Here is a 27,252-nt window from a genome sequence, read left to right as displayed (position 1 = left end):
GCATCTGGCTTTTTAATATAAGACACACACAAAAATCTTTCTAAATTGGATTGAATTAAATTTTGATGAAACAAGATTCTGTGCCCTGCCCTCCAGGAGGAGATTTTTTACACCCTTATGACCACTGTGGATGAAATAGAAAATTCTTTGTCATGACACCATCTTAAATCATGACTGCTGTTAGCAGGTATCACCACATTACCTTATTTAAATCTTCTTAATTCCACAGGGTATGAGAATGTTGAGTCAGATTCTCATTTGTAAGAGGCAAAATGTGATCACTAGAGAATAAATCTAGATCAGTGTCTGGTCTAGGGTTATTATTAACTAATAGAATCTGAAAATCTATAGCAGTGAGGATGCAGAAATGGCCACCTTGACTTTGAGCATCATTTGTTCCAACCTCCCTGGGTTTTCTTTCTTTGTTTATACATGAAAGTACTTAATTTGTGACTAGTTATTGTTGACATTGAATTTGTAACATCTGTGATTTGGGAACACGCTTCACAGAATCATGGTTGGATCGTCTGTCTATAGTTTTTCTCCATCTTCTAGATGAGTTCTTCATGTGGCCTGAGGTTTTTCCTTGGTGACTTAGGACCCACTGCCAACAGGGCATTCACTGGAACCCCAGCCAAAGGTTATACGTGTCTTCCATCTTAACCTTAAAGTCCAAATCCAGCTTCCCTACCTAAGTCCCTGACATTCTCGCAGAAAGAGAGAATGCCTCATTCTCCCAGAGATGCTTGAGCTTGAGTGACTATGACCAGGCTACTGTTACAGGCAATACGCTGGCTCGGCCAGCCACACAGACAGCACCAGCAAACAAACTGAGGTCACCGAAGCACGCTTATTCTGCAGGTCTCTGGAGATTTGAAGGGACTTTCTAGAATTGCAAAACCCTCCAGAAAGTAAAATAGTGACCTTCTGTGACTTCTGGCCTTGAATTCCATTCCTGATTTGAGTTGATTGGACACAGAGTTCAGCAGGTCTCAAGCACCATTATTCGTGCCTAGCTTCCAATGCAAATAGCGCCTTATTGGCAAAGGGGGCCGAAAGTCTTGCCAGCTTGGCCGTCTGAAGCTTATATAAGCTGTGGGGGCCTTTTGTGTGCACAGATCGCTCTGACTGAGAATAACAGGAATGGCTGGATGAACTTCCTGTATCTGAAAACTGTATGAGAGTTTGTTACCTATTTTGTCCCAGTCTGTGCTCCTCACCTTGGCTGCAAGGCCCGGTGACCAGAACAGTAATCTACCAGAACCAGCAGGGAACAGTGGCAGCCTGTTCTGGACCATGGGCATGGAAAGAATGCCACTACTCTGAAGCTTTCTGGTTGAGAGTGTAAATTCTTTTTCCATTTTTTCCCAATAGTTAGGACCATGGGTTTAAGTGAGGTGACCAGGTGGCTGGTGATGCCAACTTGGAGTTACTATACTAGTAGTTAGTATAGCAATTTTATACGATAATTAATAATAGATGGCATTTATTGACTGCTCACTAAGTGCCAGCACTGTGCTGAGGGCTTGCCATACATTATCAAATTAATCATCTCAATGACATTATGAGGTAAATTCTATTACGATCCTAACGTGGCTCACACTTGCATTGGCAGCTGCAACAATTGTCTCCACTCCACAATCGCTTTCTCAATGTGACCTTGCCATTGTCTCATCAAGAGGTTGAGTTTATTTCTCTCCCTGTTGAGTCTAGGATAGTCTGGTGACTGCCTTGACCACTAGAATGTGGTGTAAGTGATTTGCAGAGACTTTCAAGCCCAGATGTTAAGAGGCCTGGTAGCTTCTGTGCTCACTCAGGTGCTATATCAGAAGTTTGACTATGTCAGGCTGTCATGGTATGAGGAGGTCTAAACCGGCTACATGGAGCGGTCACAGGGAGACAGAAAGGAGATGCACAATGGAGTCACCAGACAAGCTAAGTGAAGAAGTCATTTCTGGGTGTCCAGCCCCAGCAGAGGCCACATGATACAGAGAAGAGTTATCCCTGCTGAACTCTGCCTAAATCACAGAATGAGAGAAGAAGTGATTCACTGTTGTTTTAAGCTACTGAGACAGTAAAAGATAATGACAGTCAAAATAGATCCTCACTTTACAAGTGACAAAATGAAAGCTCTGCTCAGTCACACAGCTAGTGAGTGAGTAGAGCACCCACCACGAAGTCTATCCCCTGACTCCCTGGCTCCCACAGCAGGGGTGCTGTCTCCCACCTGCCATGCCCTCACATTTATATCAGCTCCTCCACTGAAGCCACATTAACTCCTTGGAGGCAGGGACCATATCTAATTAGTTTTATGTTCCCAAAGCACTTGGCACAGTTCCAGGAACTAGCAAGTTCTCAAAGTAATGCTAAAAGTCAGAAGAGCGTGCTCATGTGCATCCACACCTTGGATCTTCCTAGAAACACTGAGAAGTGGGCTGGACTGTGACTATCATACCCATTTTGCAGAAGAGTAAACTGTGGTTCAGGGATTTGCCTATTTACCCAAGGGATAAATGGAGGAGCTGAGCCCTTCTGACTCTATTACTCTTGATTTTCCTCCCTTCAGATCCCCAGATCTTTTTCTCCTACATGCTTGCACTGACCTGCATCCTATCATGCGCCTCATTGACTCCAGGCCATCTCAGCTGCACAAGGATTACATGGGCTAACCTTTGATTTGCACCAACAAAGCTGTAGTTAGAATAGTGCAAATGACCTCCTGGAGGGGACATCTAAGAAGAGCTGTGTTTAACACCCAAGTAGAACTTCAGTCCATCCCAGAGATCAGAGGGTGGATTGCTTCATTATTAATACATTTTATTGATTATTTTAATAATTATTTTAATCCATAATAATTAATAATGAAAGAGATGTACTTGCAAATCACAGTGAGTCTGAGAGCTTACTAGATGTCTCAGGTTGGGTTCTGCAGAAGCAGAGCCTGAGTTAGGGATCCTGGAACTGGCAAATCATTAAGGAGTACTCTCAGGAAAAGGGGGAGTGAGGAAAGCAGGACAGGGCAGAGGAAGGCACTAAGTGAGGATGTGGTCTCCGGAATCTGGCTACAGTTTGGTCCTATGGAGAGCTCTACAGAATGGAGCTAGTTCCATGTTGAAGCAAGAGGGCTGGGCTTTTAAAACCCCCTCTCAGTCACTAGCTGAGGGCTAGGGGGGCAGGGCCTAACTTCCTGGGCCAGGTGTCCTCAGTGTGGGTAAAGGCAGGTCTCTGGAGCAGTGGGGCAGCTGAAAAGGGGTGGCTGTGGATATTAACAGCCAACATTTACAGCAGCAGCCTGGTAAGAGAGATTTCAGTGGGGGCACTACAGTGTCTATTGCACGTGCTGTGATTCAGTATCTGATGATCCTTGGGAGTCAGAAGACATTTCAGGCCTCAAAACTCATATGCTGTGAGATGAGAATCCCCTGGAAACTGTGGTCCATAATACTGGAATTTGACAGTAGAGAGTTAAAATTAGCACAGGGATGCCAGGTCTTTCCTTGGCTCACTTACCAGGGCACGTAAGGATTCTGTCTCAGCCTGGAGGCTCTGGACTTGGCACGAAGTGTTGTGTAACTCCACCCTGAGGGCAGCTGCCAGCTTCTCTTCCTGGGTCTGGGACATGTGGGCCACCTCCGCCTGTTGCTGTGGAGAGTCAGGTCTCAGTATGAGCAGGGAAGATCAGGAGCTGAGCCCGTCCTTCCTTCCCAGCTTTTCTAATCACCACTCCATTGCCTCAAACCAGAGGCAACACAGCTGTCACATGGAAACATCTTTTTTTTTTTTTTTTTTTTTTTGAGATGAAGTCTCGCTCTGTAGCCCAGGCTGGAGTGCAGTGGTGCAATCTCAGCTCACTGCAACTTCCTTCTCCTGGGTTCAAGCAATTCTCCAGCCTCGAGTAGCTGGGATTACAGGTGCCTGCCACCATGCCTGGCTAATTTTTTTTTTTTTTAGTAGAGACAGGTTTCACCATGTTGACCAGGGTGGTCCTGAACTCCTGACCTCAGGTAATCCGCCTGCCTAGGCCTCCCGAAGTGCTAGGATCACAGGCATGAGCCACTGCGCCTAGCTGGAAACATATTTTTTTTAAACAGGTCCCTTCACCAACTTGTATACAAAAATGTATTTATTTTGAACTTATGATGCGTGCAAATGAAATACAATTCAAAAGATTTCCTACAGACTATATAGAAAGTCTCCTTTTCTCCCATGTCCTAATTACCCAGTTCTCTTGTTTCTAGTTTCTTAGTCCTCTTTCCAGAAATAGTTTATATGTTTATAAATACGTATTATCCCCTCTTGCTTTGGTACTTAATATATCTTAGAAATTATTCTATATCAGTATATATTAGGTTGGTGCAAAAGTGATTGCAGTCTTTGCCACTACTTTCAATGGCTGAGACGGCAATGAATTTTGCACCAACCTAATAGAAATCGAGTACATTCTTTTTAGCGGCTGCACAGTGTTGTCTTGTTTGGAAGGGCTGCAATTTATTTAGAAGTCTCTGCTGGTGGACACTCAGATTGTTTCTAGTCTTTCTTTCCCTATTACAAACAATGGTGCAAAGAAACAGCTTAGATACCTTATTTTTCATACAAGAGCTTGTCTTTGAGAAAGTAGTTCTTGTAGTAGAACTGCTGATTAGAGAGGGTATATATTTTTAATTTTGGTGAATAGTGGCAAATTTCCCTTTGGAAAACTTGAAATCTGTTTCAGCATTGTAAGACAGGGCCAGTTGTCCCATACCGCCCTCAAACAAGGAGTTATCCAACTTGATCTCTGTCAATCTGACAGTCCCTGTTTCCTTGTAAAAACCATACGTCTAGCCACAACTGTGAAACTGTGACCCAGACATAGGGAAGCTCTGTGTTTTTTTTTTTTTTTTTTTTTTTTTTTTTTTGAGACGGAGTCTCACTCTTTCGCCCGGGCTGGAGTGCAGTGGCCGGATCTCAGCTCACTGCAAGCTCTGCCTCCCGGGTTTATGCCATTCTCCTGCCTCAGCCTCTGGAGTAGCTGGGACTACAGGCGCCCGCCACCTCACCCGGCTAGTTTTTTGTATTTTTAGTAGAGACGGGGTTTCACCATGTTTGCCAGGATGGTCTTGATCTCCTGACCTCGTGATCCGCCCGTCTCGGCCTCCCAAAGTGCTGGGATTACAGGCTTGAGCCACCGCGCCCGGCCCAGCTCTGTGTTTTTAACCTTCTCCCCAGAGCAAGATGGATAGAGTCAGATCCCTTCCTATATATTCAGGGGAGCAGGTCATTGTTACTTCTCTTTTCTGGGGAAAAGATGAAAAATAGGAGATCATCCCCAGTTTCTTTGATGCAGTCTGATGGAACGCCTCCTAGCCAAGAATGTAGGAGGGAAAAAACTCCACTTTCCTAGGTTACGGTTTTCTGGAATTACCATTTTTACCACATATGAATATTTATTTACAGAATAATCCAAAGATAATCCAATCTAATGAACTGGCTAGAAACCGCAAGTCAAGGTGGGGTACAGTAGCTCACGCCTGTAATCCCAGCACTTTGGGAGGCCGAGGTGGGTGGATCACCTGAGGTCAGGAGTTCGAGACCAGTCTGACCAATATGGTGAAAACCCATCCCTACTAAAAATACAAAAATCAGCTGGGTGTGGTAGCGTGAGCCTGTAGTCCCAGCTACTCGGGAGGCTGAGACAGAGAATTCTTGAACCCAGGAGGCAGAGGTTGCAGTGAGCCGAGATGGCACCACTGCACTCCAGCCTGGGTGACTATGAAATTCTGTCTCAAAAAAAAAAAAAAAAAAAACCCAAGTGAAGAGGCTTATAGCTCAGTAGTAGCACCTCCAATTCTTACTCTTTGAAGTCTTTACAGAGCCCATAGAGTGACTATTATAGGCTTTGAAGCAGCTGAAGGAGAACAGAAGCCTTGGACCCAGCTCTGACTGGTTAGCCAACAGCTTGTGGCCCTAGGCCATCATTCAGCCTCTCAGAGTCTCAGTTTCTGCCCATGGAACACAGACCACAATGAATGGAGAATTGTACTCATAATCATATAACGACTCTGTCCTGTGGTCACTATGAGGCTTCCAGCAGATTAAGCATGCTGAAGCCTTTAGAACTTTAAAAGCATGAAAACACTGGCTGTATATATTTTCCAAATGTAAAAAGTAATAGTAGCCAACAAACAACTTTTATTATTTAATAGTTAAATAACAAAATGGTAATAGTTAAATGCTACTATGAAGAGTTAAATATTTAGTAACAGTTAAATAGTAATAAATACTACTAATAATAACGAATATGTATTAGGCACTTACTCTGTGCCAAGCACCATGTTAAAAGTTTTAATCAATTATCTAATTTAATCTTTACAACCCTATGAAGCAGATGTCATTATTATCCTCATAGGAAACTGAGGCACAGGGAGATTGAGTTGTTTGCTGAAGATTATATGGCCAATGAGAGACAGAAACAGGATTCAAGCCCAGCAGCAGACCCAGAGATGTGCTCTCAACCAGTATTTAATGCTCTCATCTCCACCAATCTACCAATTTAAGATCCCTAAAATTGGAGGTATCTTCCCCCAAACTCAGGTGGATCATTCCGAAGTATATTCCTTATCTTCCAAATTCTTAACATCAGTACCCCAGTTTTTCTCCCCTGTTTGGGGTTGGGGTCCTGGTCACATGGGCTGTGTAGGTGGGAGGGAGGTAGGAGGTGGGGCATCCTGGAAGGCAAATGGAGTCAGACAATGTAGCTATAGAGGGTGGCGGGGAGCAGTAGTGAGCTAGAACTGGCTCCTAACAGCCCACAGGAGCTGATTTTTAAATTTCCAGGAATGTTGTAAGCTGACTGCTAAACACAGCCATCATTAGAAATTAAATTATATTGTTACTGGCCGAGCGCGGTGGCTCACGCCTGTAATCCTAGCACTTTGGGAGGCTGAGGCAGGCGGATCACGAGGTTGGGAGATTGAGACCATCCTGGCTAACATCAGTGAAACCCCGTCTCTACTAAAAATACAAAAAATTAGCCGGGTGTGGTGGCGGGCACCTGTGGTCCCAGCTGGTCGGGAGGCTGAGGCAGGAGAATGGCGTGAACCCAGGAGGCGGAGGTTGCGGTGAGCCGAGATCGCGCCACTGCACTCCAGCCTGGGCGACAGAGCGAGACTCCGTCTCGGGGGAAAAAAATTATATTATTACTGGTAACTGTAACATAGGTAGCTAATAGGTAGCCAGTCAGACATGAACAGGGCAGGAGAGGCACCCTCGCAACCAACTAAGAATGTCAGGCGACCAGCAGGTGATGGTCAGGTGGTTGTTAACTGTCTCTCCAAAATAGTAACTTGTCACAGCTGGCAGGGAAAAGCAGTCTCCCTAAAGATAGAAAAAAACCTGAAACTGGTGATCAGCAACTTCCTGATAAGATCTCAGGAGCTGGGCAAGTGAGCTCAAGCATGCACAGTAAGAGGCAAAATGGCAGAGTTAAACTGGTATGTGACCGTCCTAGGGGCATTCAGCTGGTAAGAGAAGAATGCCTCAAATGAGCATGTGTACAACTCCAGTAAACACACTGCGCATGCTCCCCTCCAAAGTGCTAGCAGGCCATCGCACATGCGGACACCCCGCCCCAAGGGAGGAATCAGGGGAGAAGGGACCCAAGATCCCAGAAGCATGCCAACGTATAAATCCCCAAGTCAAAAGGTCAAACCGCACATTTGTCATTCAAGTTGCCTGCTGGGTCCTCTTCCAAGTCTATTTCCTTCCTTTGGTTTCTGCTCTAGAGTTTTTTGTTTTGTTTTGTTTTGTTTTGAGATGAAGTCTTGCTCTTGTCCCACAGGCTGGAGTGGGATGGCTGATCTCAGCTCACTGCAACCTCCGCCTCCCAGGTTTAAGCGATTCTCCTGCCTCAGCCTCCTGAGTAGCTGAGATTACAGGCGCCTGCCACCGCACCTGGCTGATTTTTGTATTTTTAGTAGAGAAGGGGTTTCTCCATGTTGGCCAGGCTGGTCTCGAACTCCTTAACTCAGGTAATCCTCCGGCTTCAGCTTCCCAAAGTGCTGAGATTACAGGTGTGAGCCACCGTGCCCAGTCTCTGCTCTAGAGTTTTTAAATAAACTTTCACACCTGTTCTGAAACTTGCCTCAGTCTCTTCTTCTGCTTCATGTCCCTCAGTCAAATTCTTTCTTCTGAGGAGGCAAGAATTGAGGTTGCTGCAGACGCCCTACAGATTTGCCACCGGTAACAAATAAGTGAGTGACTTTTTGCTTAATCGGAAATTAGTAATCAAGCATTTTTTGTAGTCTGATTTTGTGATACTATTGATGATAGAATTATAAAAAAAGGTTGGTGAATTTTCCAAGAAATAGCAAGTCATGCTGAAGTTATAGGTGTAATTGAAATAGTAAAGTATTTTGTCTTAAAATTTGTGTTACTTCTAAAATTATATATAAAAAAATCAACGGAAATTGTTACATTACCCGTAAGTAGTACTGTGAATTTGATTGGCACATATATACATACACATATATTTCACCCAGAAAGCAGCTGTGAAACATTTACCATCACTCCATGGGGAAGAGCCAGGGAAGGAATGGAGGCAAGTTTCAAAGCCTTGGTGGGCAGGTCTGGTGTAAAGCTGCTGGCCAAGGCTATAGCCACAGTCCCTCACATGATTTGTCCCCTCTCAATCCAGTGAATGGCTTCCGTGATACTTACTGGTCTCTTGGCTAAAACACTATGTCTTAGTTTCATTAGCAAAAATACTGTATTTAAGTGTTTCTCAAATGTTCTTGGACCACCGACCGACATGGTTTTTCACACTATCTTAATACTCATTCATGCTATTTTTATTTAAGCCAATTCACTGTTTCTTTACAAATAAATGTGTTTAAAATGGAAATGGTAGGTTAGTTATCTGTAAAATGTAGGTTAGTTTAAAATGGAAACTGTAGTTTAAATGAGCATCAGCATCACCTGAGGATCTTGTGAAAATGCGGGCTGTGATGCAGGGGATCCTGAGTACGGCTCAGAAATCTGCACTCCCAGGTGATGCCTGGTCCATGGAAGCAAAATTCTAGATCTCTACAGAAACCAGTGAAACAGTATCCCTTGCAGTGCATAGAGGATAACTAAAAAATTAATAAAATTATAACAAACCACTGTTATTAAATTCCAGCTACTATTGACTGCCAAGCTGCTAAGTCCTGAGTCCTGTTTTCTCTTTGTGGAAAGGGGAGATAAATAAGTACAACAGAGGTGTTAAAGACCTTCCAGCACCAAACAAAGGCTTTCTTCTAGTTTAAGACTGAAAGAGCAAAAGAATGTAATTTGATCACTACAAGTTTTAATGTCACTGTGTTCCTTCTCAAATCATCTTACCGCAAGAGATACTTCCCACTTAATTGCTTTAACACACCTAGAGTAACCACTACTAAAAGTAATTCACCTAAAAGTATTACACATTTTCATCCAATGGCTTTTTAGATTTATGCTTTCTGGTTATTATAATTCTATTTCTGTTTCCATTTCAACCTTGTGCCTCCAGATTTCTTCTCATAGACCAAACAGTAGGTGTGTCATCTAGCTCCTGAGGATAGGAAGGTGGGGCTGTGTTTTGTTGCCCAGTGTAGTTGTTAGGGTGTGTGATGAAATTCAAATATGTTGATCCCCAGGCTTTGAAACTGCACAGGACCTGAGCTGCCCATGTTTGCACTCCAGCTGCGTAGGAGTGCAATTAGGGGCAGGACAGCATGTCCACATTTTGAAACCTAATAAAGATTTTCAAATTTCAAAAATTTCAAATTAAATTAGCATGTTTTTGCACATGAAAGATGTAAGAAGAGAAAAGCAATGTGTTTTGAGTAAGTAATAATTAACTATTTGAGGGTCTGTCTCTTGAAGATAGAAATGAGGACTGGGAAAGATGAAAAGAAACCATCTCCAAGTCCAAGCCTGACCCACTTTGCTGATTAGGATGGCCGTTCCTAAAAACGCCCTTGGCAATGACCCAGAACTGAGAGAAATGCTACCTTGCAATGTGAGGGGAAGGTGAGTGTTTAGGGGGAGAGAGAGTGAGGAGAGAGAATGATGATACTTCCTGGTCTTTGAAATTGCAAGTGCATTCTCAGCAGATCACAGATCCAGATGAGCCGTCTGCTTCGTGTGTCTTCTGCCTTTCACTGAGCAGTTGCTGTGCAGGTTTGAGCAAGTCACTCGAGCACTCTGGTTTTTGCAACTGGTGATCAATTGCTTTATATGAGCATTGTTCTACTGCAGAATGCAGCTACCTGCCTTAGCTCTTAAGCACTTTTCAGATTTCATGAGATCATGCTAATCTCATCGTGCTGTTCATGGAGAAAGGTCAACAATGGTCCCGTGGGAATACAGAGGTTCCCTATCTTGTTTCATAGAATAATCCTGCAAGGAGGGCACAGACCCTTGGTTTGAAAAGCTCCCAACAGAAGTCTGGCATAACTTTTAACCCCTCAGGACAAAGGCCTCTCCAACCTCACATTCCACAAGATGTCACTTATTTATTCTTGAAAAAGAAATCAGCTGGGCATGGTGGCTCACATCTGCAATCCCAGCACTTTGGGAGGCCAAAGCAGAAGGATCGCTTGAGGCCAGTAGTTCAAGACCAGCCTGGGCAACATAGTGAAACCCTGTTTCTGCAAAAAAATCTTTTTTAAAAACCAAATTAAGGTCTCCCCATTCATGTGGTCTGTCCAGTTCAAACTGGCAGTTAAGAGTGAGGATTCTGGAGTCAGATGTGTAATTTGAATCCCGGTGTTGCCACTTTCTAAGTGTGTAATTTTGGGCAAATTACCTAACCTCTCTGTGCTTCAGTTTTCTCCTCTATAAAATGCTAAAATCACAATACCTCTCTCATGTTGGGAAGATTAAATGAGAACATACTTGTCAGGTGCTTAGAACCTCTTGGTAGGTGCTCCATAAAAGCTTGGCTGCCTCTGCTTTTGTGGAAAATTTCATCCTGCCTTGTAAAAGAGTAGCCTTTCTACCCATTTCTTGCCCCCCACAGGTACACCAGCCAACATCCACACTGGACTGTGGGTTCCTTGTTTACAGGAACAACTTCTTACTCACCCCTTTTCCCCTTTTGGAGACCAAACATAGCTTTTTACACCTAGAACGTGCTCAATAATATTGAAGGTCTACAACATAGGCTGGAGTACAGTGGTGCAATCATAGCTCACTGTAACCTCGACCTCCTAGGCTCAGGTGATCCTCCCATGTCAGCTTCCCAAGTAGTTCCCATGGGACTACAGGCACATGTCACCACACGTGGCTAATTTTTGTATTTTTGTGAAGACAGGGTTTTGTCATGTTGTTTAGGCTGATCTTGAACTCCTAGGCTCAAGCGATCTGCCCACCTTGACCTCCCAAAGTGCTGGGAATATAGGCATGAGCCACTGCTCCTGTATAACCCCTTGTGGCCAGTAGCTACCATACTGGATTGCTGTGTGGATCATAGAATATGCCCATCATGGCGCTATTTCAGTTAGATGGCTCTGCGTTAGACGATCTTGAATGTTTCTTTTGGCCCTAAGACTAGCAACAACCAGAAACCTCACAATTCATTTCAATCTATTCACTTCTCTTCATTCTTAATAGTTTGCACAATCTATCATCCTGACTGTTGAAGGCATGATGGTTACAGCTCAGATAAAGTTCCTGACCGCAGATGCCTCAAACTGACCTGAGGCAAGTGCAGACCTACTGTCATAGAAGATAGCATGGGAGCAATCCATTTGTTCCTGGCCCTGGGGACTGTTAAGACAGACTGAATTCTCTCACATCCGGGCAACCACCAGCTTGTGCTGGTGATTGATTAAGCCTTTGGATAGGGTATACATCATCCAGTGGCCGCAGGCAAGGGATGGAGAAAGGAGGCCTCTGGGAATGAGCGTATGGAGTCAGCTTTGGGCAAATAGAAATTGAATGGAAAGAGCATCTCAGGAAGAAGGCTAAGAAGGCAAAACAGAGCTTGCATTGCAGGAGGCAGATTTCAGACCAGGCTTAGGGTGAGGGAACAAAGACGTCTCAGTGCCCCGGCTGAGAAATTGGACAAGAAAGATGGGACCTGTGCTCCCCTAGAGGAGGTGGACTGAGGGCAGAGCTGTTTGCCTGGCAGAGGAGGTGAGATGGCGGGGGTGTGGGGAGAGGCACAGTTTTAGTTCTCTGCTCAACACTCAGGGGCCTGGTGTGGTAGGCAGAATTCTAAGATGGCCTCCACGATCTCTGCTTTCTGGTGTTATGCCCAATGATTAAATTATGTTAGATGACAAGGATGAAGGGATTTTGACACGTAATTATGGTTCCAAATCAGTTAAATTTGAGCTAATCAAAAAAGGAGTGTCTGAGTGAGCCAGTCTTAATCAGATTAAAGGCTTAAAATGGTAATGCTTTTCTTTTGGCCCGGAAGGAGCAAACAGCCATGTTGTAAATGGCCTCTGAGGAGGACTGGCCTCTAGGAGTTGAGGACCTCAATCCGACATCTGCAAGGGATTGAATTGTGCCAAGAACCCGAATAAACTCTGAAGATGGGAACACAGCCCTGGTGGGTACCTTGACTGCAGCTTTGTGAGACCTTGTGGTGATGCAGTGTAAACAAACCTATTGCACTGCCAGTCATATAAAAGTCTAGCACATACAATTATGTGCAGTGCATCACACTTGGCAATAATAGCAAATTTTACTGGTTTATGTATTGACTGTATCTATACTTTTTATCATTAGTATACTCCTACTTATTAAAAAATTAAAGTAGTTAACTGTAAAACAGCCTCAGGCAGCTCCTTCAGAAGGAATTCCAGAAGAAGGCGTTGTTGTTACAGGAGCTGAAAGCTCCATGCATGTTACTGCCCCTGAAGACCTTTCAGCGAGACAAGATGTGGAGGTGGAAGATAGTGATATTGACGATCCTGACCCTGTGTAGGTCTACGCTAATGTGTATATATGTGTCTCAGTTTTTAACAAAAAAAAGTTTAAAAGGTTAAAAAAAACCCTCTTAAAAATAGAAAACAAGTTTATAGAATAAGGATAAAAGAAAAAATATTTTTGTATAGCTGTATGACATGCTTGCATTTTAAGCCAAGTGTTATTATAATAGAGTCAAAAAACTGGAGTTGGGGGCTCTGTGCCCCTTCTCACATATATTGCCTTAAGCATCTCTTCCATTTGACTGCTCCTGAACTGTATCCTTTATAATAAGCTGGCAAAAATATGTAAAGTGTTTCCCTGAGTTCTGGGCACTGTTCTAGCAAACTATCTACTTATCCCTCTGCAGAGGAGGTCGTGGGAACCCCTAATTTATAGCAGTTCATCAGTAGTATGGGAAGGCCAGACTTGTCATCTGAAGTAAGGGCCATCTTATGGGACTGAGCCCTTACCCTGTGGGATCTGATGCTAACTCCAGGCAGGTAGTGTCAGGATTGAATTGAATTATAGGACACCCAGTTGGTGTTTGGAGAGCTGCTTGGTGTGGAACAAACCTACGTATTTGGTGTCAGAAGCATTTTGTGAGAGTATAGGGGACAAAAAGGATTTTTTAAAAAAGAGATGGGGTCTCACCATATTGCCCAGGCTGAAGTACAGTGGCTATTCATAGGCATGATCATAGTGTACTTCTCCTTTGAACTCCTGGCCTCAAGCAATCCTCCTGCCTCAGCCTCTAGAATAGCTAGGACTACAGGCACAGTGCCCAACTAACAAAAAAAGTTGTTTTATTTTACTTGACTAATTAGGAGGTCTGGAGTGTGGTATGGCATGCTGTCTGAGGTTCCTGAAGCATCCCTGAATACCCTGCATTAGGTAACCACAGCAAATAGACAAAGAAGAGCCAGACTTTGAGACCCTCCAGAAATTCTCTGGACCAATCTCATTCTGTCATCACTGAATCATCATACAACTTCAGAAGCTCCAAAAACTGGACCATGAGGTTCCTGACATTCATAACACCATGGCTGGAAAGAATATGATTACTGCACTGGCCTTAGCCAGAACCCCTTAATAAGTTTTTTTATGTCTCTATTTTATTAAGCTTTTAATGACTGAAAAAATAAACAGAATTGGCAGATAAGTTCTAGCAGATGCTGATGGTACCGTCTTTATCCCTTAGGCTTTCACAGTTTAGTGCTCTCCTGTTCTCCCTGCCAGATTTTGCATTTTTTTCCCTGAGAGTTTCTCTGAAGCCTTTGGAAGACCACTCTGATAGCAGATGGCAGAAGACTGTTGGGAGATGGTATTAACATCTCAGCTCCCTCGCCTTTCCCCTCTCCCGTATTCTATACCATTTCTCACAATTCTTCTTGGTTTACACGTCAGCATCCCACAGTGGTAACTGGTTTGATTATGCATTCTTTGTTGGTTCCCTTCTTTGCTTCTCCTCTACTGGTATTTTGTTGGTTTTTAACTCTCCAACTTCCAAGTAAACTACCTTAACTCCAATATTTGTTTCGGGATCTGCTTCTGAAGGAACCTAAACTAAGATATAAATTAATCATGTTAATTAATTTTCAGCCTCTCTGGTCTAATGAAATGCATGCCTGCATTTTCTTTACAAAAGCTTTTGAAAGCTGTGTGTGTTAAGCCATTTCACATTTATGCTTTGCCGCCAAGAAACCAACAAGAGATGCTTAGGATGGGCAAATGTCAGTCCCTGAGGGCACAACTGCAACTGACAAAACTATTTATTGGAGGAATTCTGGCTGTCAGTTCAGATCTCTGCTGATGATCAGAGGAATTCACTCATTCTACAAATATTTTCTGAGCTCTGCCTCTCTACAAGAGGCCCAGGCAGCATTGGCCAAGCTAAAACAAATACTGTCTGTTTTCTCTGAGACGTAGCTTTCAGATTACTCTATTAAAAAAAACACTAATGAATCTGTTCGGAATTAATGTTTGAGTTACTGTTGGGCTAGTGATGATTCTCCAAGGGGTGAGGAGGAGATAATAATGACCTTTTTTTTTTCTTTTTCAAACTATGAAGGATTTATTTCTGATAATTATAATGGTCTGTCCTTTCCCAAAGAAACAGTCACCACAGTGTGGTGCACATCCCAGGAGGACTGGCACAGAAGCAAAGTTTGCAAACTGCTAAGTCTCTGAGGTTTAGCTTTGGGAGCAGAGCCAGGGGAGAAACGATGCAGCCCAACGCAGAGAAAAGGTCCCTGGACCAAGAACAGGAGAGCTGAACTATGGAGCTCTCAACCAGCTGTGTGATCTCGGGAAGTCACCTGCACTCTCTTGGTCGCAGTTTCCTCACCCCTAAAATTAGGGAATGGGATCAGATGGTCTCTAGGACCATTAATCGTCTGTTATCAGTCATGAGTCTGTTAAAAAAGGCAATGGACCAAAGTCAAATCTATGGCTTCACTGTACCTCTGTGTTGCTCCACTTCTCATCAGGTTGGGTGGGGTGAGGGGAAGTCGTTTTTTGAATAACTAGGCACTATTTGCCCTAAATAGTGTTTGTAGTGACCTGGCTCAAGGATTGGTGGTTAGAAAGAAAGGAAGCTATTGAGACGGGGTAGGAGTTGGAGAAATGGGTGAGTGAAAGGATGTTTTCCAGGCTGGAGAACATTTGGGGGTTCCAGAATTGATGAAGACCCTGCTGGAAAGGTTCCTGTTGATACTTGGGGGATAGAGGGAGTATGGTGGGAGAAAGGACAGAAAAGGCTCTCCTATTTTTCTTTTCATAGTTTTTTATAATTCTTATGGTTCTCAAATCTGGCTGCATATTAGAATCATTCAGAGGGCTTTAAAAATCACAAAGTCCCTCTCCTCCTTCTGATTTAATTGGTCTGGGATGGCAAGTTTTGAAAATGCTCTGAAATAATTCTGCTGCATAGCCAGGATCAAGAACTACTAAATGGTAACCAAGAGCTCAGAAATAGCCTTTGCCTTCACTCAGACATCTACCTTATTTTCTCTACTTTTTCACATTTTCCTTCCTCTTCACTTTTCATCCTGTCTCAAGATTACAAAGTCAGAAACAGGTGGGAGACGGAGAAGGGAAGAACAAACCGTATGCATCCTATTTTCTGGTTAATTTCTGTATTATTTATGAGGTTTAATAAAAGTTGTTTTTCTTCCATGAATATAATGTATACTATTTAGCAAAAACTTGAGAAATACTCAAAAACAAAAAAGAAAACATCTCAAAGTGTCAGACTGATCCATCACTCAGAGGCAGCTACTGCTAATCCCATTTTAGTCTTTTCTTTCTAAAATTTTTTTCTCAATGCCTAGTTTCTTTGTTTGAATGCTTTACCCTACTGTATATACCAGGAAGTGGCAAACTGCAGCCCACAGGCCAAATCCATCTCACCTCTTATTTTTGTAAATAAAGTTTTATTGGAACATAGTTATGCTCATTTGCTACCTATTGGGTACAGCTGCTTTCACACTGCAGTGGCAGAGCTGAGGAGTTGCAACAGAGACCATGAAGCCCGAAATATTTACTGTCTGGTCCTTCACAGAAAATATTTTTTGGCTTCTGGCATATACCATTCTGTACTCTCATTTTCTCCTCATTTTACCTTATATTATGAGCATGTTCCTATTTTATAAATGCTTCATAAGCATTAATTCTAATAACTGTCTGATATTTTACGGCACACAGGTAGGTTGTAGCTTACACTTTCTTTTACTAGTACATGTGTATGTTTTTTCACTCATAATGCTTTAATGAGTATATCTGGACATAGATGATTTGTTTTTTCAATTATTCCTTTTTTTTTTTTTTTTTGAGACAGAGTCTCGCTCTGTCACCCAGGCTGGAGTGCAGTGGCCCAATCTTGCTCACTGCAAGCTCCACCTCCCAGGTTCACGCCATTCTCCTGCCTCAGCCTCCCGAGTAGCTGGGACTACAGGCGCCCGCCACCACGCCCGGCTAATTTTTTATATTTTTAGTAGAGACGGGGTTTCACCATGTTAGCCAGGATGGTCTCGATCTCCTGACCTTGTGATCCACCTGCCTCGGCCTCCCAAAGTGCTAGGATTACAGGCATGAGCCACCGCGCCCGGCCTCAGTTATTCTTTTGGGATTGTATTCAGATTATTCAGTTTTCAGCTAGGGGCATTTTAACACTCCTCCTGGTACATATTACTACATTTCTTATTCAAAGGCAGTGCGCTAGTTTGTGCTCTTCAGTAATACAGTAGAGAAACTACTTCTCCCATGCTTGCCAGCATTATTACCATTTTAAACATTTTCTACTTTTAGATAGGTAAACAAAAAGCTATTATTTTAATTTTCGTTTCTCCTGTTTCTAATGAGGTTGAACTTGTTACTAAACCATTGTTATTTCTTCTTCTGCACATTGACCAGTTTTCAGCTCAGCGTGGCCTCCTTCTGCGCAGGGCAGAGCGAAGGATGCTGGTCTTGCGTCTCACCTTAGCTTGGAGCAGGGCTCCTGCCTCCACCCGATTCTTTTCAATATCTCTCTCCCACTGAATTCTGATCATCTCAAGGATGTCGTCCAGACCAGTGCCAATGGGAACATCCATGTGTTCCAGCTCACACCCTGCCAACTGTTTGTGCAGCACCTTCACATCCTGAAAACGACAAGATACATCTTAGGTGAGTTACAGGGGGAGATAAATGGCATAGAACTCTAGCCAGCGAAAACCAGCGCTGTGGGCAATTCTCTTGTCATTCCACAACTGCCAGACACAGGCTTCACAGAGACTAGGAAAGTCCCTGACCTTCTTCCCAGCATAAGTGTAATTTCTCTTTTCCCAAGGATGCATTTCTCTCTCTCTCTCTTTCTTTCTTTCTTTCTTTCTTTCTTTCTTTCTTTCTTTCTTTCTTTCTTTCTTTCTTTCTTTCTTTCTTTCTTTCTTTCTTTCTTTCTTTCTTTCTTTCTTTCTTTCTTTCTTTCTTTCTTTCTTTCCTTCTTCCTTCCTTCCTTCCTTCCTTCCTTCCTTCCTTTTTCTTTCTTTCTTTTTCTTTCTTTCTTTCTTTCTTTCTTTCTTTCTTTCTTTCTTTCTTTCTTCTTTCTTTCTTTCTTTTCTTTCTTTTCTTTTCTTTCTTTCTTCTTTCTTTCTTTCTTTCTTTCTTTCTTTCTTTCTTTCTTTCTTTCTTTTCTTTTCTTTCTTTCTTTCTCTCCCTCCCTTTTCTTTTCTCTTTCTTTCTTTCTTTCTTGCTTTCTTGCTTTCTTGCTTTCTTGCTGTCTTTTCTTTCTTTCTTTTCTCTCTTTTCTTTCTCTTTCTTTCTTTTCTTTCTTTCTTTCTTTCTTTCTTTCTTTCTTTCTTTCTTTCTTTCTTTCTTTCTTTCTTTCTTTCTTTCTTTCCTTCCTTCCTTCCTTCCTTCCTTCCTTCCTTCCTTCCTTCCTTCCTTCCTTCCTTCTTTTCTTTCTTTTTCTTTCTCTCTCCCTCTCTCCCTCCCTCCCTCTTTTTCTCTTTCTTCTCTTTCTTTCTCTCTCTCTCTCTCTCTTTCTTTCTTCTCTCTCTCTCTCTCTTTCTTTTGACAGGGTCTCACTCTGTCACCCAGGTTGGAGTGCAGTGACATGATCTCAGCTCATTGCAGCCTCCACCTCTTGGGCTCAAACAATCCTCCTACCTCAGCCTCCTGAGTAGCTGAGACTACAGGCACGGCACACACCACCACGCTTGGCTAATTTTTGTGTTTTTAGTGGATACAGGTTTTCACCATGTTGCCCAGGCTGGTCTTGAACTCCTGGGCTCAAGTGATCCGCCTGCCTTGGCCTCTCAAAGTGCTGGGATTACAGGCTTGAGCCACCATGCCTAGCACCAAGGATGCATTTCTTAGGTTGGTCTCCCCAAGCCCAGGCCCAAAGCAGAAATAAAAATAAATAAACAAACAAAAACAAAGTAAGCAACAACAGCAAAGCAAATTTAGGCATAAAGTCAGACAAGGTAGAAAGAGACTTAAAAGATAACTTTGGCATCTCTAAAGGGTTACTGTTAGAGAGTAGCCTTAAATCACTGAGCTAAGAACAAGAAGAAATGGGCTTGCAGTTGCTGGTTAGCTTAAGTTGGACTCAAGAAAGAACTTCCCAATGTGAGCGTTGTTAAGTGGATTTTGACTCTTCCACCTTGACGCAGCCTAAATCTCGGATCAGACAATAATATGTGTGAGGTGGTTTGGAATCACTGAAGTCTTGCAGAGAACTAGACCCCATAATTGTTGGAGGTCCTCTTCAGTTCTGTCACTCAATGATCTGACCCAATTTTGTTAATGAGTAGATGTCAACCACAGCTTGGATCTAACTTCAGAGTTATTTTGTTTGTATAATACAGTGTTTAAAAAAAAAAAAAAAAAAAGAACCTGACGTAGAATGTATTGAGGAGGAGTTGCTCCCTCTAATTTAACCCAAGTTCCTTCATTTGCTAGTGCCAAGACCAGCTGCCTTCCCCTGTTTCTGCACCACACTGGTTCCTGAAGCTATTTGAGTTTGAGACTGCTGGGGTAATCTGACGCACTAGAAGGATCTGAAAGTATTTTACAGGCATGTTTCCTGCAGTCCTGGGCACGCAATGTGGAGAGTCAGAGATGAGCTACTGTGGTCTTGTTCTGAAGCACAGGCAGACAGATGTGCACTTCTGGTCTTGTGGCCAACCCAGCAACCCCAGCCCCCTCCTACCTCTTCATAGTTTCTTGATAGAGAGCCAAGTTCTTCTTTCAGACTTTCTATTTGACTCTCCAGGTCCATTTTAGTCAAATTAGCTTCATCAATAACTTTATACAGAGAGTTAATTTCCTCTTCTGCCGCCTTTCGAAATGGCAGCTCATTTTCATATCTGCAGGTAAAGGAACTTAATCAGCATAACTGGGTATCCCGAAAGGAAAAGAATCGGATTATAAATGTTACCAACAGGCCAATTATGTGATGGTTAGACAATGAATGGTACAAGTCACTGTTTCAATAGATTTGAGGGCACTGTTAGTGCAATTGTCATACATTGATTTATTAAAATGAAGGCAATTGCAGCCAACTTCTGATAACCTGGCTTCATAGACTACCAGCCTCATGGGAGTGTTGAAGCACAGAGCTCCAGGGAAAACTCAGGAGTTCAGATCCAGGTTAGGGGATCCAGCATCTTCATCGCTATCCTGATGGTCCTCCTTTTCAACCAAGGATCCTTTAACAAACATTATCGACAACCTGCTAAGCACCAGGTGGGGACCCAAAGCACCCATGTTAAAAGTGTCCATCTACAGGACGGTGGGTGCCAATCCAGATGCCTTCAGGGACTGAGTGGGAGGTGTAGCGGAGCATGGTTCTCAAGCCTGGATGCACATTAAGTCATCTGGTGAGCTCTAAAACTGCTGAAGCCTGGACCCCACGCTTGGGGACTCTGATTTGATTAGTCTAGAGCTTGTGCACTGCACTGACGTTTTTACGTGCCCGGGTAATTCTGATATGCAGCCAGGATTAAGAATCATTACTCTAAACTAGTAGTTCTCAAGGTATTTGGGTCCCAGGACCAGCAGGGTCAGCATCCCTGGGAACTTGCTAGGAATATAAATTTGGGGCCCCTCTCCAGACCCATTAAATCAGAAACTCAACAGGGTGGGGCGCAGCAATCTGTTTTCTATATGGCCCCTGGGTGATTCTGAGCATTCCAGAGTTTGAGAACCCTGCTCTAAACCAACTGACAGTGGGCACAATCTTTGAGCCCTTGGGGCCTAGTTTGTGTCTACAAGGAGGGGTGTGAGCCGGATAATCATGTCGCTGTTATCCTCCCAGCCTCCCCTGTGGTAGAAGGTGGATGATGCAGGCTCCAGAACAGCATTATCCACACTGTCCAGGAGTCTAGGGATGTGGAGGGACTGTCCCCTCTGCTGTAAGGCATTACCTCTCTTTAAAGTCATCTGCTCCCGCCTGGATAGTTTCTGTCTGCAGCATGAGCCGGGCATTTTCCAAGACTGCCTCACCTACCTAGAGCGATCACAGACACCAAAGGAGACAAGGTCACTGACAGCATCAAGATCACTCACCACCATGACTTGTCTTAGGCACAGAGGCTCTGGGGGACCTCAGAGAACCTTTCTTACAGCAAATATTTGTGGAATTAAGGTGTCCCTCTCTTTGGGACAGTGGTCAAGGTGGTGGGATATAAATAATAAGGTATAAAATCTGGATATGTTCTAAGAGTTTTCAGAGTGGGGTTTTTGGCACAAAAAGACTATTTGAAGGCAGACTTGTTCACAGCCTCTGTCACAGAGACGAGCTTTCATATCTCCAGGGCAGAGTCTGGCTCCTGAAATGAAGTTTCACTGGCTTTGCCTAGCAGCTCTTAAAATTTCTGGTCATGGATACCTTTGGAAGGCTGGTGAAAGCTCTAGATGAGTGCTGAGAGAGCTTCCTGTGATGGTGGAAATGCTCTGTGTCTGCACTGTCCAGAACGGTGGCCACCCATGGCTACTGTATTGGGCAGCGTGGCTCTAGAGTTTCGTCTCCCCCAAAATGTACACATCAACATAAACATTGTGCGTTTAGTTTAGGGGTTTCATGGAGCCTTGAGGAGTGGTTTTTCAAACTTGAATCCCTAAGCCTCTCAGCGTCTCCCACAGGTAGGGATTGGGGGATGTCCTGCCTTCAAGCTGAGAAACTCCTTTATGTATATATACATGCTGAGCTGAAGGCTCTGATAGGGGAAGCCCGTGGGGTGGAGCCAAGTGCCAGCTATGGGAAGAAAGTAACTGTGCTCTCCCTTTGCTCCAGTGTGACTGTCTTATTTTGTTTCATTTCATTGAATTTCTTTTTTCTTTCTTCCTTTTTTTTTTTTTTTTTTTTTTTTTGAGACAGTGTCTTCTCGCTTTGTTGCCCAGGCTAGAGTGCAGTGGTGCAATATCTGCTCACTGCAAGCTCCGCCTCCCAGGTTCAAGCAATTCTTGTGCCTCAGCCTCCTGAGTAGCTGGGATTACAGGCATGTGCCACTGCGCCCGGCTAATTTTTGTATTTTTAATAGAGACAGGGTTTCACCATGTTGGCCAGTCTGGTCTCGAACTCCTGACCTCAAATGACCCACCCACCTCGGCCTCCCAAAGTGCTGGGGTGACAGGTGTGAGCCACCACACCCTGCCATTTTCATTGAATTTCCCACTAGCAAAGCTAATCTTTTCTGTTCCAGCCTGGCCCTGGGGCACACTGGGGAGCAGGCAAACTAGGCTCTCTCCCTTTCCTAGTTCTTAATCACTCCGGTCTCTCACCTCTGGTGCCTGGAGTTCTCCTTCTGGTTGATAAAGAATTTGCAACTCATTCACATTTAAGTATCAAAGGACTAGTAATGACTTAAAATAGTGATTTATATCCTTCTTTTAAGGTAATAATTCCCACCCTCCAAAATTACAGCTTATAGAAAACCCATATATATGTACAGTTGTCCTTTGGTATCTGTGGGGGCTTGGTTCCAGTCCCCCATGGATGCTCAAGTCCCTTATATAAAATGATGTAGTATTTGCATATAACCTACACACATATCCTTCCATATACTTTAAATCATCTCACGATTACTTGTGATACCCAATACAATGGAAATGCTATGTACATAGTTGTTATTTACTGTGTTATTTAGAAAATAATGACAAGAAAAAAGCCCACATGTTCAGTATAAATGCAGTCATCTATTTTTTAAAAAACATTTTGATCCACAGTTGGTTGAATTCATAGATGTGGAACCCATGGATGTGAAGGACCAACTGTACTTTGCACCAGTGGTTCTCAGTGTGGGCCTTGGACCAGCGGCAGCAGCATCACCTGGGAACTTGTGAGAAATGCACATTTCAGCCCCTGTTTCAGATGGACCTATCAGAATCTCTGGAGGTGGGTCCCAACAATTTGTGTCTCAGCAAACTTTCCAGAGGCTTATGATGCATACTCAACCTTGATGAACCTTGGTTTCACGTGGCCCTGCCCCCAGGCCTGCTCAGGCTGCCTCCCTGCTGCACCTGGAATCCCTCTGTGCCTTTGCACCTGCTGCCTCCATTGAGAACAACTTGTTTCACTACCTCCCCCCTCCCAGCCCTCACTGTCTGAGAAAGCCTGCTCCGGTATAATGCTCATTTCAAACATGGCTTCCCCATGGAGCTTTTCTGTTTATTTACTCATTGATTCTTGCCTTAATTTCTTCAGCATATAATTACTGTTTATGCCAGGCTCTGTCCTGTTTGTTGAGAAACCAGCAGCTATTATAGGAGATGAGGTTAAAAAGGTAGACAAGACCAGATCATAGAGGGAAGGCCTTGGACAAAATGGAAAGGAGTTGAGATTTACTGAGAAGCCTTTGACAAGGTTTAAGCAGGGTACAGAGGTGATCTGTGTACTAAGCGGAACCTCTGACTACTGTGGGAAGGGAGGATTGGAGGAGGCAGGAGAAGATGCCAAAGGACCAGTCGGGAGGCTCTTGCAGTGGTCCAGGGAGCCCATCTTATTAATGATGGTGGCCTTGATGAATGAAGTAATCATAGGATAGAAGGAGAAAGGTGGACTGGTTTAAGATGCATTTGGGGGATAGAACAGTTGGTTCTTGGTGGTGCAGTAGTTGTGGGGAGAGTGAGGGAAAACAATCGGGGTGACCCCTCCGTTTCATCCTGAGCCGTAGAGAGCATGGTGGGGCCTTTGCTGATTCTCTTCCTCCCTCCTTGGCTGGTTCCTGCATCAGAGTCACAGCCCACCCCTGTGGCACATTATCCCTCTCTTACCACATTTCGTATAAACACTTTGTAGACAATGATAGTGTTTTCTTATTCTGGAACATGGCTCCTCCATTCACTAGCATGGGCCAATTGCTTAGAGTAAGTAACTCTAAGATTTGGTTTCCGCCCCCACAAAATGAAGATAATAATACTCCCCTCCCCCTGGGAGAATGAAATGAACCAAGGTGTGTGAGATTCAATGTATGTGTCACTCAGCAGACTGCCTGGCACAGAGTAAGTATTGCATGAATTGTAGCCATTATCATCATTGTTACTTGTCTTTGTACAAAGCAGTTGTTCAATGAATGTCGAATGAATTTGATGGGTTTGTGCAGTCTGGCACTGATCCCGCTTTACTTTTCTGAATATGCACAGGCAGCTGAATGAAGACTTCCATCTAGTGGCTTGAGATATATATATATATATATTTTTTTTCTTTTGTTTTTCCTGTCCATAGTCATTTGAAAAGTCCTAGTCATTTGTACTATGATGGTGAGGACTTTATCCCTTTCTATAGTACTACTCCTGTTTTCATTGTGGATGTAGTTATTAAAATAAATGAGCTGGTGGTGGTGGATGAGAGATTTGACCATCATCGTGTTAAAGAAAAGGCAAAGACAAGCAGCGTTTTTAAAAAGGTTGTCATTTGGGTCCAAGGGTACAATTAATGGTTTGTTTGGAGTTAAAGATATTGGCATCCTGGCAGCCAGAGCTGCAGGCATGGGGAGGAGGTGGGTAAGACTGGGCTCCTGGGAAATTAAACTCAGCTGGTGCAGTGGCAAGATGCAAGATTCCCTTGGAAACCCTTCCCACATTTCTTTGACTTTCAAGTTTAGGATGGATGTTCAGCATAACTTGCTTCTAGCAATAAAGGAATGAGAAATAATTCTCAGTCCCTAGCACCCCAGTGATGCTGCTCCTAATAACAAGGCAAAGGCCGCTGCATTACCAAGCCCGGCAGATGCTTCTCTGCACTCATCTCGACCTGCTGCTTGCATTTGTCACAGATGTGCTTTCCTGACTCAGCCTCCGTGACACCACTCTCTTTGGGCTTCCTCCTACTTCATTGACCATTCTTTCTCATTATTCTTTGCTTCACCAGCTTTTTCTTCCTTATCTGACCTCTAAATGTTAAAGTTTTTCAGGATTGGGTCTTGGTGCTTCTTTTTTTTTAATCACTAAGTGGTCTGATCTGTCCACATAGATTTAAATGGCATTGTATGTGCTAACGATTTCACATTTAAATGTCTATCTCAGAACTTTCTGCTCAGCTCCAGACTTGCATACTCACCCTCTCTTTGAGGTCTTCGCTTGGCTATTTCTCAGACATCTCAAACTTAATATGTCTCCAAATGAAAATCTAGATAATTTCGGCCGGAAACAGTGGCTCACACCTGGAATCCCAGCACTTTGGGAGGTTGAGCTGGGTAGATCACCTGAGGTCAGTTGTTCAAGACCAGCCTAGCCAACATGGTGAAACCCCTATCTCTACTAAAAAACAAAAAAATTAGCCAGGCGTGGTGGCATGCACCTGTAATTCCAGCTACTTGGCAGGCTGAGGCAGGATAATTGCTTGAACCCAGGAGGCGGAGGTAGCTGTGAGCTGAGATCATGCCACTGCACTCCAGCCTGGGTCACAAGAGCAAAAATCCATCAAGAAAAAAAAAAAAAAAAGAAAATCTAGATAATTTCCCCTCTGATTTTCCCTTTTCCCACTGCCCCTTGATCCTCTTCATCTCAGTAAACAACCCCAATGTCTACCCGGAAACCAAGGGGTCATCTTGATCTCTCACTTTCTGTTGTCTCCCACATCTCATTTATCCTGAGTCTAGTCAATTCTACCCCCACAATATATCTCAAATCCGTTTACTTCTCTCTACCTCTCTTGACATCACCCCAGTGCAAGTCACCATCATGCTGTCCTATCCCATTGTAATATCCTTCCAACTCCCTGATCTCTCCTCCAATGCATTCTACATCCTGCTTTCAGAGTGGGCTTTTTAAACTCTTAAAATCATATCATGTCACTCTGATTAAACTAAATTAAAACTCTTCAGAGGGGCTAGGTGTGGTGGTTCATGCCTGTAATCCCAGCACTTTGGGAGGACAAGGTGGGTGGATTGCTTGAGCCTAGGAGCTTGAGACCAGCCTGGGCAACATAGCAAAATCCTATCTCTCAAAAAAACAAAACAAAACAAAAACAACATCAACAACAAAAAACAGAATTTATGCAGGTGTTGTGATGTGCACCCACAGTTCCAGCTACTTGGGAGACTGATGTGGGAGGATCTCTTGAGGCCAGCAGGTCGAGGCTGCAGCCTGAGAGAGTGAAAGCGAAAGCCTGTCTCAGAACAAAAAGAACACACAAAACAAAACAAAACCCTTTAGAATTGTCTCTTATACTTAGAGAAAAACCCAGTCTTCTGAAGTGGCCTTCAAGGCCCTGCCTTAGCACTTGCCAACTCCTCTGCCTGGCCCACTCCTCCCCTCCTCTTTGCATGAATAGCTCCCTTGTTCTGGTCACCTTACTGCAAGCAGTGCTTCCGTTTACTCTGCCCCTTTCTGCTTGTTAGTTTTTTAAAAACACTTACCACAGCTTGTATTATCAACATTAATGATTTTAAAATTATTTTCTCTGTATTTTCTGCTAAAATAGAACCTCCTTGAGGTCAGGCATTGCCTTTTTGTCCTGTTTGCTGTTCCATCCCTAGCACAGTGTCTGGCACAGCAGGTATTAGTTGAATTAATGAGCCCAGCAGTAGTGCTGCCTCTTTATGGAGAACCCAAGCAGGGAAGAGCCAGTACCTACTCTCAGGGAACAGCCAGGTTCTTATCCAGTTCCAACCTGAGAATCACCTTAAACATCTCTCTCTTCCGCATTTCCCAAGTCAAAACCCATCAATTCCCCATGTAGATGTGCCCAAATCCATTCCCACTCCATTATCCAGCTTTTTTCAAGTCCTAATCATCTCTTTTCTGGTTTAACCTGATAGTTGTTACCCAGGGACAAAACCTAAGAACCCCAAGCACAGTGAGTTAAGACTGCATCTGAGCCCGGGTGCAGTGGCTCACGCCCGTGGCTCACGGAGATTACAAAGTGTAATCCCAGCACTTTGGGAGGCCCTGACAGATGGATCACCTGAGGTCAGGAGTTTGAGACCATCCTGGCCAACATGGTAAAACCCTGTCTCTACTAAAAATACAAGAATTAGCCCGGCATGGTGGTGCATGTCTGTAATCCCAGCTACTCAGGAGGCTGAGGCAGGAGAATTGCTTGAACCCACCGCCTCCTTTCCCCACCGCAGGGGAGGAGGAGGTTGCAGTGAGCCGAGATGGCGCCATTGCACTGTAGCTTGTGCAACAAGAGCAAAACTCCATCAAAAAAAAAAAAAAAAAAATTGCATCTGAAAGTGAACTTAGGGGGAAATGTCAACAAGTAATGGAGAAGTCCAGCCATCTCTTGAGACAGTTCACCCCCAAGCACAGTCACAGCCATTGGGTGTCCAAGGAGAATGAGAGACATCTGAGGGCTAAGGTTGAATTTCACTCTGGAAACCACAATACACTTCTGAGCCTGTACTGCAA

At 43.7% G+C, this 27,252-nt stretch overlaps 1 protein-coding gene across 1 annotated transcript in view; it reads right to left on the bottom strand.

Moving 5' to 3' along the window:
• Positions 1–27,252, bottom strand: part of BFSP2 (beaded filament structural protein 2) — a 62,862-nt gene that overhangs the window by 4,397 nt on the left and 31,213 nt on the right. Inside the window, exons 2-5 of the mRNA XM_030933941.1 lie at positions 20,826–20,908; positions 19,610–19,766; positions 17,397–17,558; positions 3,511–3,642 (exon numbers count right to left, since the gene is read on the bottom strand). Of these exons, the coding sequence (XP_030789801.1) occupies positions 3,511–3,642; positions 17,397–17,558; positions 19,610–19,766; positions 20,826–20,908 (534 nt within the window). The remainder of the gene's footprint in view (positions 1–3,510; positions 3,643–17,396; positions 17,559–19,609; positions 19,767–20,825; positions 20,909–27,252) is intronic.

This window comes from Rhinopithecus roxellana, chromosome 1 (assembly GCF_007565055.1).
Source record: "Rhinopithecus roxellana isolate Shanxi Qingling chromosome 1, ASM756505v1, whole genome shotgun sequence".
In the NCBI taxonomy this organism is placed as follows: Eukaryota; Metazoa; Chordata; class Mammalia; order Primates; family Cercopithecidae; genus Rhinopithecus; species Rhinopithecus roxellana.
The sequence above is the reverse complement of the archived record's forward strand: the minus strand, read 5'-3'. Positions and strand labels throughout refer to the sequence as shown.